This window comes from Taudactylus pleione, unplaced genomic scaffold (genome assembly GCF_031769625.1).
Source record: "Taudactylus pleione unplaced genomic scaffold, aTauple2 ptg000278l, whole genome shotgun sequence".
Classification (NCBI taxonomy): Eukaryota; Metazoa; Chordata; class Amphibia; order Anura; family Myobatrachidae; genus Taudactylus; species Taudactylus pleione.
Genome location: NW_028284680.1, coordinates 6,855,173 through 6,865,750, shown reverse-complemented (window position 1 = coordinate 6,865,750; position 10,578 = coordinate 6,855,173). Strand labels below are relative to the sequence as shown.

General features: G+C 43.7%; 1 protein-coding gene across 1 annotated transcript in view; it reads right to left on the bottom strand.

The window, feature by feature from the left end:
• Nucleotides 1–7,078: 7,078 nt before the first annotated feature.
• Nucleotides 7,079–10,578, bottom strand: part of JHY (junctional cadherin complex regulator) — a 104,032-nt gene continuing 100,532 nt past the window's right edge. The window contains exons 6-7 of the mRNA XM_088481858.1: nt 8,531–8,653; nt 7,079–7,592 (exon numbers count right to left, since the gene is read on the bottom strand). Coding sequence (XP_088337984.1) covers nt 7,389–7,592; nt 8,531–8,653 — 327 coding nt within the window. The 3' untranslated portion in view covers nt 7,079–7,388. The remainder of the gene's footprint in view (nt 7,593–8,530; nt 8,654–10,578) is intronic.

Below are 10,578 nucleotides of genomic sequence, written 5' to 3'. Positions count from 1 at the left end.
GTGTGTTACATAATGTGAGCTGGGGGTACTGTATTACATAATGTGAGCTTGGGGAATTGTGTTACAAAATGTGAGCTGGGGGAACTATGTGGCATAATGTGAGCTGGGGGAACTATGTGGCATAATGTGAGCTGGGGGCATTGTGTTACATATTGTGAGTTGGGGGGCATTGTGTTACATAATGTGAGCTTGGGGAATTGTGTTACAAAATGTGAGCTGGGGGAAATATGTGGCATAATGTGAGCTGGGGGCATTGTGTTACATATTGTGAGTTGGGGGGAACTGTGTTACATAATGTGAGCTGGGGGCATTGTGTTACATAATGTGAGCTGGGAGCACTGTGTTACATAATGTGAGCTGGGGAGCACTGTGTTACATATTGTGAGTTGGGGGGCACTGTGTTACATATTGTGAGTTGGGGGGCACTGTGTTACATATTGTGAGCTGGGGGGCACTGTGTTACATAATGTGAGCTGGGGGGCACTGTGTTACATAATGTGAGCTGGAGGCACTGTGTTACATAATGTGAGCTGTGGGCATTGTGTTACATAATGTGAGCTGGGTCACTACAGTGTGTTCAACACATTGGTGGTGCTGGGAGTATTTACACATGATACTTTCTAATAATATCCCCAGTATATCATTTTGACAGTTTTATTGGTAAGGGCCCCACAAGATAGTTGACCTGGGGCCACCACAAACATAAACTGGACCAGCTTCGTTATTACATTATACAGACATTCCGATGTCAGATGCACTTGTCTGTGACCATGGGTAGTATTAGAAATTAGAGATGGAATCACCGCAGCAATAATCTTATGTAAATGAAAACATAATATGGTTTATTGTCAAATACTGCATTTGTTAAGCACCACTACAATATGCATAATGCAAACGCCAATAACTGAATTGGTTTTTTTATTTTTAGAATTAAATTTATTCCAATATCAGAACATGAAAAAAATGACTAAATACCCTTCCTACTGACAGCTGCCCCAGGTTCCCTCGTTAAATGCACAAACACTCTCCATGCAAATATTGGTTCAGCTTCAGAGTTGCACCTTAAGGCATTTGCGTGGTATAAGGATTTGTCACGTTGCAAAACTGCTGCACTGCACTCTACAACTATCATGTTACACCGGGCATGTTACACCGGGCATGTTACACTGGGCATGTTACACCGGGCATGTTACACCGGGCATGGTACACCGGGTATGTTAAACTGGGCATGTTACACCAGGCATGTTAAACTGGGCATGTTACCCCAGGCATGTTACACCGGGCATGTTACACCGGGCATGTTACACCGGGCATGTTTCTAGCACTTGCAGACCCTTTTTGCAGTGTCATGTATAAGCAGGTAACAAGAAGCCATACATTGCTGCTAGGACCACAGTTTTTTAAGTAATCTTCATTGGTCAACTAGGGGCCCACTTATGAATAATCGCATTTGCAAATGCAATCTGGGCGCAATAATAGCGCCCACGATCGCATTGCAGGATGTGATTATAGCGCTGGCATGTATCAAAATTTCACATACAGAATAGGGGCTCCCAACGGAGCCCGTCCCTGCGCCTCTTCACTCCTGTGCCGGACTCCTGCGCATGAGGGGTCTACTGCCCACGCATGCACGGCGGCCATTGCCGGGGACTGGAAGCGGGTCCTCCGGAGCCTTCTCCCGGTAAATTTTATGAAGTGTAGCCCATAGGGTACAGCAGCACAACGCCATCTTCAGACAGCGTTAGCTGCAGGGGACAAGTCCCAAAATGCTTTGCAATTAGTTCTACTTTAGATTGTATCAAATTTGATGATGACATTTATTTGCACGGTAGAAACATCAAGTTTTATTCAGACAAAAGAAAAAAAAAAAAACATTTTTCCCAGTTTATTGGTAAAACACAATGTAGCGAGCAGTCGCTCCTGCAGTGCGGACGCATAAAATCAAATCTTTATTGCTCATGTGCGATTTGTAACAATAACATTGCCGTGTAACTAAAAAGAAGGCTATTATTTCCCAAGCGTAACAAGAATACCTAAAAAACTAGAAGAGCCGCTGTCTTCAATACAGAGTTTACAACATGGCAGGGCCCAGCCATTATTAATTGTTAATGCATTTTGCATTAACCCTGGGAGATTTCAGCTCCCGCGGTTACGGGATTAAAAAATGCTTTCCAGCGTGTTGCTAAAATGGTTTCAGATCAGCAGGACACTATTACCTCCTAAGTAATACACTGCCACTTACATGGCAATTTAAAATTAGGCCATTAACAATTTGAGGCAATTACAAAGCTCTTTCAATCATATTATTTTACATTTTGAATTAACTATCAAAATTAGATTAGACATAAACACTCTGCAGATTTATCGGATACGTGTTTGTTTGACACAGATACAGCGTTATTTGTATTTTCTTCCTTTTATATACATAAATAAACTAAAAATAAGTGTAACGTAAATGGAGATTTATAATTAAGATCGGCTTTTGTTACTTTATTTTATACGATAATATAAAGCTACAATTCATAGTAGCTCTACAAGAAACTAAGGACCTCATTCAGAGCCGGTCGCACAGAGCGTGCGGTCGGTCTGAATGAGGGGAGGACGTCTTGAATTTTCAAGACGTCCTCCTTTGCGGTGGTAAGGCTGTGGGTTAACACCCACAGCCTTACGACCTCCTAAGGTGATGGTCACGATGGTCAAGACCATCGCGACCATCGGGGCTTACGACGAGACCCTAGGGTAGGGTCTCCCTTGTCGTAAGCCCCGGAGAGCTTTCGGCTCTGTCTGAGCCGGAAGCTCTCCACTGACATCACTAGTGATGTCAGCGGGGCCCCCCCAAACGGTAGGTATTCCCATGGGAACGCCCCCTTTTGGGCTGCCACCCCCCCGGCCCGCCTTCCAAACGGGGCGAGCTGTCAATCAACATCGACAGCTCGCCCCCTTTGGATCGAGACCCGCTACGACCGGCGCTGTCGGTCGTAGTGGGTCTCACGCATGCGCACCACGGCGCCGGCGCCGTCGTGCGCATGCTGTGGGGGGCCATCGACCCAGTCCGAGTGCATCTGCGCCAACGACCGGGTCTAAATGACCCCCTAAATGTGCCGATCAGGTTCCAAAGACACAAGAAAGGGATTAGTATAGAAAATACCAAACAATAATTTGAATATAAAGATAAATAAATCCGTGGAAACGGGAGGCAGGATAATATCGTTAATTATTACGCTATAGCTTCTCGTTAATGGAGATTGGAGGGATGGTGGTTTCATGATAAGGTACAAAAGACTGAAGATATGTTGTTACTCCCTAGCAGACAAGCTAGAAGTAAAGCTACATACACATGTAAAGATTATCTGTCCGACCATCCAACTAGTTGATTGGTTGGAATGAGAATCTGGTAACGTATGGGAGTAACTGATGATCAGCAATTTGCTCCTAAATGCCAGAAAACAGATGACAATGGTCGTCAGAGAAGTTTGTTAATTGTTTGATCTAAATAATTTGTTCAAACAACAGTTTTTGTCCATTTTCCGGCGTTTGGGAGCAAATTGCTCATTGTCGGTTACTCACATACATTACCAGATTTTCATTCCAACCAATCAACTAGTTGGACAGAAAATCTTTACGTGTGTATGCAGCTTTAGTTAATGACTTTTGGGCATATTTATATAAAAAAAATAAAATTGTGAGATATACTCGTTTTCGGGGGCAACACGCATATATTAAGCATCCCTAATATGTAATGATGCACTGCACACAACAGCTTTTGGGGGACTGCAGCCGATATCAGATTCATCTAAATAAAATTCATCTAGCCTCTAAAATGTCAAAGTTACCAGGCTCCGGAATTGTAGCATTCTGGTGCGTCCCCCGGTACGTAGCACATCCTCAGATGACGTTGGCCAGTGTAGCGTATGAGGTACACTTTGCAAAGCTTCTTGCCTCCTTGGTAAAGTCTGCTCGCACAGGCGCAGTCCGCAGACTGACCACGCATGCGCAGTAATGTCCCAAACATTGGAGTACAGTGATCGCATTAGATGATAGATTTTATGTGGTGCCAAACTGTATTATCTCACCTGCTAAACATATCACATATTATATCCATGTCACATAATGCTGAACATATCACATATTATATCCATGTCACATAATGCTGAACATATCACATATTATATCCATGTCACATAATGCTGATCATATCACATATTATATCCAAGTCACATAATGCTGATCATATCACATATTATATCCATGTCACATAATGCTGAACATATCACATATTATATCCAAGTCACATAATGCTGATCATATCACATATTATATCCATGTCATAGATTGCTGATCATATCACATATTATATCCATGTCATAGATTGCTGATCATATCACATATTATATCCATGTCACATAATGCTGAACATATCACATATTATATCCATGTCATAGAATTGCTGATCATATCACGTATTATATCCATGTCACATAATGCTGATCATATCACATATTATATCCAAGTCACATAATGCTGATCATATCACATATTATATCCAAGTCACATAATGCTGATCATATCACATATTATATCCATGTCATAGATTGCTGAACATATCACATATTATATCCAAGTCACATAATGCTGATCATATCACATATTATATCCATGTCATAGATTGCTGAACATATCACATATTATATCCATGTCATAGATTGCTGAACATATTACATATTATATCCATGTCACAAATTGCTGAACATATCACATATTATATCCATGTCACAGAGATGCTGAACATATCACATATTATATCCGTCACATAATGCTGAACATACCACATGTTATATCCATGTCACATAATGCTGATCATATCACGTTATATCCATGTCACATAATGCTGAACATACCACATGTTATATCCATGTCACATAATGCTGATCATATTACATGTTATATCCATGTCACATAATGCTGATCATATTACATGTTATATCCATGTCACATAATGCTGATCATATCACGTTATATCCATGTCACATTATTCTGATCATACCACGTTATATCCATGTCACATAATGCTGATCATATTACATGTTATATCCATGTCACAGATTGCTGAACATATCACATGTTATATCCATGTCACATAATGCTGAACATATCACATATTATATCCATGTCACAGATTGCTGAACATATCACATATATCCATGTCACAGATTGCTGAACATATCACATATTATATCCATGTCACAAATTGCTGAACATATCACATATTATATCCATGTCACAGAGATGCTGATCATATTACATGTTATATGCATGTCACATAATGCTGATCATATCACGTTATATCCATGTCACAGAGATGCTGATCATATTACATGTTATATGCATGTCACATAATGCTGATCATACCACATGTTATATCCATGTCACATAATGCTGATCATACCACGTTATATCCATGTCACATAATGCTGATCATACCACATGTTATATCCATGTTACCTAATGCTGATCATACCACATGTTATATCCATGTCACATAATGCTGATCATACCACATGTTATATCCATGTCACACAGATAGTGGAGCACACACTATAAGACACCACACACTAATCTACTAAATACAGGGCAGTAAATAATATGCTCTTCTAGGGTGTGCTGTTTCTGACTATTACACGTCACCCTACATGTATTCCTGGCTATAACATTGGGCCTGATTCAGAGTTGGCCGGAATTAAAACATCGGGCGCAAGCCGGGGGTCTCCCATATCCAAAATGCATAGACAGCCATATATCTGCGAAGGGAGGGCCTGATTCAGAGCCTGACGCTATTTGCGCTCGCTCGTTCAGAAAAAGGGGCCAATATTTAAATAGAGCGCTCGCTCTTTGCGGTCTGTTGACGCCTCTATGTCTGAACGAGCGAACGAAACATGTGCTCGCTATTTTTTTTTAAACGCCCCCTGGCCGCTCGCATCATACGTCATCTCCACTATTTATTAGATTAATCGGGTACATTGAAAGGCGTCTGAACTGCTCGCAGTTCTTGTGGTTGGTTTTTCCTACCGCAATCATGCGAACAGTTCAGGCTAAAAGACAACCAAGTGACGTGGTCGATGATGCTGATTTGTTAATTATGCACACCCTTAAAACGCCCGTTTTGACTGTTTGGCACGCCTGCGTTCGGATCTCCACTCCCCGTTTTCAAGCACCTTCCCCTGTTCCCACCCACAAACGCCTCATCCTGTCACTCAAATTAGCAGGCATTCGCTATTTTGCGAGCGCTCGATTTCCGACCGCAATGACTGGTTGGCGCATGCGCACTACGACCCATACGCATGCGCAGATGTGCGAACATCGCTCGGAGCGAACGAGCGGCTCTGAATCAGGCCCGGAGTTTCCTTGGTGGAGACTGGGCGGCGTGGCTATCAGCGATGGGTGTGTCAGGGGTGTGTCTGTGTCATGGCTTGCTTCCAAAAATGCAGTTCCACAGGCATCGGCGGCCATGTACCATCGGAGATGCTGAGCAACCACAGGGCTGCTCTAGTCTCCGATGGTGCAGCCGATGGATACGTCGATAGTGATCCCGATGGATCTGGCAATAATTTGGCCGATGGCTTGATCCATCGGTGCAGCCGATGGATCCGCCGATAGTACTTCTTTCATGCCGTGCCCGGAGGCCATCTCCATAGGACGCCTATCGACCAGGGCACTGCCATACAGCCGCGGTAGCTCCTGCGTCTTCCTCTGGCCATGGTCAGTCTTATCGCTCAGAGCAGCATCGCTCCTTACGCCACTGTCAGGTTTCAGCGCCTGTCACAGGTGACTATCACCAATCCAACGCCTCGTACGCACTAACGAGCTGGGGAGGCAGCAGTCTCGGAGATCCCATATAAACACCTAAAAGCACACAAGAGCTGCACATAATACATGTAACCACACAAACAAACAAAAAACAATCATGGAAACCAGTAACGAGTGCATCAGTTTTTAATAAACGTTAAGGTTCTAAAGTATAATAATAAATGACAATGCATATGTATCTAACAACCAAGGGCATTTCTAGAGGAGGGGAGCCTGTGTTCAGTCTCCGTCACGGCCCCCTACTCTTATTGTGCGTTACTGACTGTATACAAAGCATCCTGACAATGAGAGGTCCTAGCCCCCACTAATAGTGCTGCGCTGATTGTAGGCCCAGCGGGATATAGGGGAGGCGGCAACCCCCCCCAATATCTCACCCCCGATGGACGAATCTCCGGCTCGTTGAGCGATCTGCATGGTGAACGTCCTTAGTCTCCGTTGCCAGCGGTTGGGCCGGGTCAGGCTGTGTCTTCTTTATCGTCTGGTGTCCCCAGAGCAAGGCGCTCTATGTACATATTGCATAGGAGCTATTTGATATGAAGGGCTCTGAGAGCAGCCACCGCCACCTTCTCCTTCTCGTGCCTGACCTGCAGCTCTTCTAGTAGTTTTATCTGCGGGAAGAGAGAGTCGTAGCTCATGGCTCGCCTCTCCGGTACCTCTGCTCTCTTTTCACCCCCCGATGCTTTAGGAGTAGGCTGCGGTCGCGGAACCTTCTTGGCATATTCCAGGCTCTGTAAAGGGACCAACAAAGCCACAAGGACGATAAGAGCGCTGAAAAAAATAACAATTTCTTGGCCATGCCAAGCTGACAGGTATTGTATCGACTGAGACAGAAGTCTGAGCTTTTACGCCCCCTCCCTTATTTGGTGATAGAATGTGATAGGCAGGGAGTAAGAAAATGTAAGTATAACAACAGATATGTAGATTGTAAGTTCTCACGAGCAGGGCCCTCTTCCCTCATGTGCTTCTCCTTTTCCTTATACTCCCTACAACGGCAACAAACCCTTGGTTGCTGCCGTCCTGCTGCTTATTTCAGTGTTATGTACAGTATGTGTTGTTATCATATGGCACAACAGTATGTAATTATGACCCAGAGTGGGTGCTATTATTATGTAGCCGGTACAGAGGAGCCGTGACGAGGCCCGGTGCTTAACCATGTATTTGCAAATATATGCAACAAAGAAAACTGGATTTCTATTATCTTGTAGTTTTCAAGTCTATTGGCTGTTTCTTTGCACTGTGCTGGGGGGGAAACTTTTTTCCGTTTTATTTCTGTAGTCCAGAGTAAACCCCCTCCCCTTTACACGCACATGTGAAAAACTATTAGGCTGATATGAGCAACCACTATTTTGTATTTCTGATGATGGATGCAGCAATGTTTATAAACCATGTCCTTGTCCTGCACGGCTTTCTACTGTTGTTTTGCTTTTTTGAAAGGCGCTGCAGAACCCTTATGGCGCTACAAAAATAAAGGATAATAACAACGATGTAAGAACATTACGTTCCATGTCATCCTGATATACCGATGACCCCCACCCCGATTATACACTGTTAGTCTGGTGGGAGTGACAGGCCATCTGGGTACAGTGTTAGTTCAGTCCCTGACATATGTGGAATAAGTCCCACTATTACGACTGTAACATGGCGAAAGGACAACACAGGAATATACCTTTTGCCGTTTTCCTTTATTCCCATTCTGTGCTACCGGTGTTTCCCGAGCCTTTAATGGTATGGTCCTGTTACGCTCCTGAATCAGTTTTGCATATTCCTTTTGTTGCCTCAGTTGTTCTTTCTGAAGGAGAGGAAGACATGTAACAGAATATCAGTCACACCTGATGATGTCACACACACGGCCATGGGAAGAAATGTAACGGAATATCAGTCACACCTGATGATGTCACACACACGGCCATGGGAAGAAATGTAACAGAATATCAGTCACACCTGATGATGTCACACACACGGCCATGGGAAGACATGTAACAGAATATCAGTCACACCTGATGATGTCACACACACGGCCATGGGAAGACATGTAACGGAATATCAGTCACACCTGATGATGTCACACACACGGCCATGGGAAGACATGTAACAGAATATCAGTCACACTTAATGATGTCACACACAGCCATGGGAAGAAATGTAACAGAATATCAGTCACACTTGATGATGTCACACACACGGCCATGGGAAGAAATGTAACAGAATATCAGTCACCTGATGATGTCACACACACGGCCATGGGAAGATATGTAACAGAATATCAGTCAGCCACCGGATGATGTCACACACAAGGCCATGGGAAGAAATGTAACAGAATATCAATCAGACACCTGATGATGTCACACACACGGCCATGGGAAGAAATGTAACAGAATATCAGTCACCTGATGATGTCACACACACGGCCATGGGAAGAAATTTTACAGAATATCAGTCACACCTGATGATGTCACACACACAACCATGGGAAGAAATGTAACAGAATATCAGTCAGACACCTGATGATGTCACACACATGGCCATGGGAAGAAATGTAACAGAATATCAGTCACACCTGATGATGTCACACACACGGCCATGGGAAGATATGTAACGGAATATCAGTCAGACAGCTGATGATGTCACACACACGGCCATGGGAAGAAATGAAACAGAATATCAATCAGACACCTGATGATGTCACACACACGGCCATGGGAAGATATGTAACAGAATATCAGTCACCTGATGATGTCACACACACGGCCATGGGAAGAAATGTAAAAGAATATCAGTCAGACAGCTGATGATGTCACACACATGGCCATGGGAAGAAATGTAACAGAATATTAGTCACACCTGATGATGTCACACACACGGCGATGGGAAGAAATGTAACGGAATATCAGTCAGACACCTGATGATGTCACACACACGGCCATGGGAAGATATGTAACGTAACATCAGTCAGACAGCTGATGATGTCACACACACACCCATGGGAAGAAATGTAACAAAATATCAGTCACCTGATGATGTCACACACACGGCCATGGGAAGAAATGTAACAGAATATCAGTCAGACACCGGATGATGTCACACACACGGCCATGGGAAGAAATGTAACGGAATATCAGTCACACCTGATGATGTTACACACACGGCCATGGGAAGAAATGTAACAGAATATCAGTCAGACAGCTGATGATGTCACACACACGGCCATGGGAAGATATAAAGCGGAATATCAGTCAGACTCCTGATGATGTCACACACACGGCCATGGGAAGATATGTAACGGAATATCAGTCAGACACCTGATGATGTCACACACACGGCCATGGGAAGAAATGTAACAGAATATCAGTCAGACACCTGATGATGTCACACACACGGCCATGGGAAGATATGTAACGGAACATCAGTCACACCTGATGATGTCACACACACGGCCATGGGAAGAAATGTAACGGAACATCAGTCACACCTGATGATGTCACACACACGGCCATGGGAAGAAATGTAACGGAATATCAGTCAGACACCTGATGATGTTACACACACGGCCATGGGAAGAAATGTAACAGAATATCAGTCAGACAGCTGATGATGTCACACACACGGCCATGGGAAGAAATGTAACGGAACATCAGTCAGACACCTGATGATGTCACACACACGGCCATGGGAAGAAATGAAACAGAATATCAATCAGACACCTGATGATGTCAC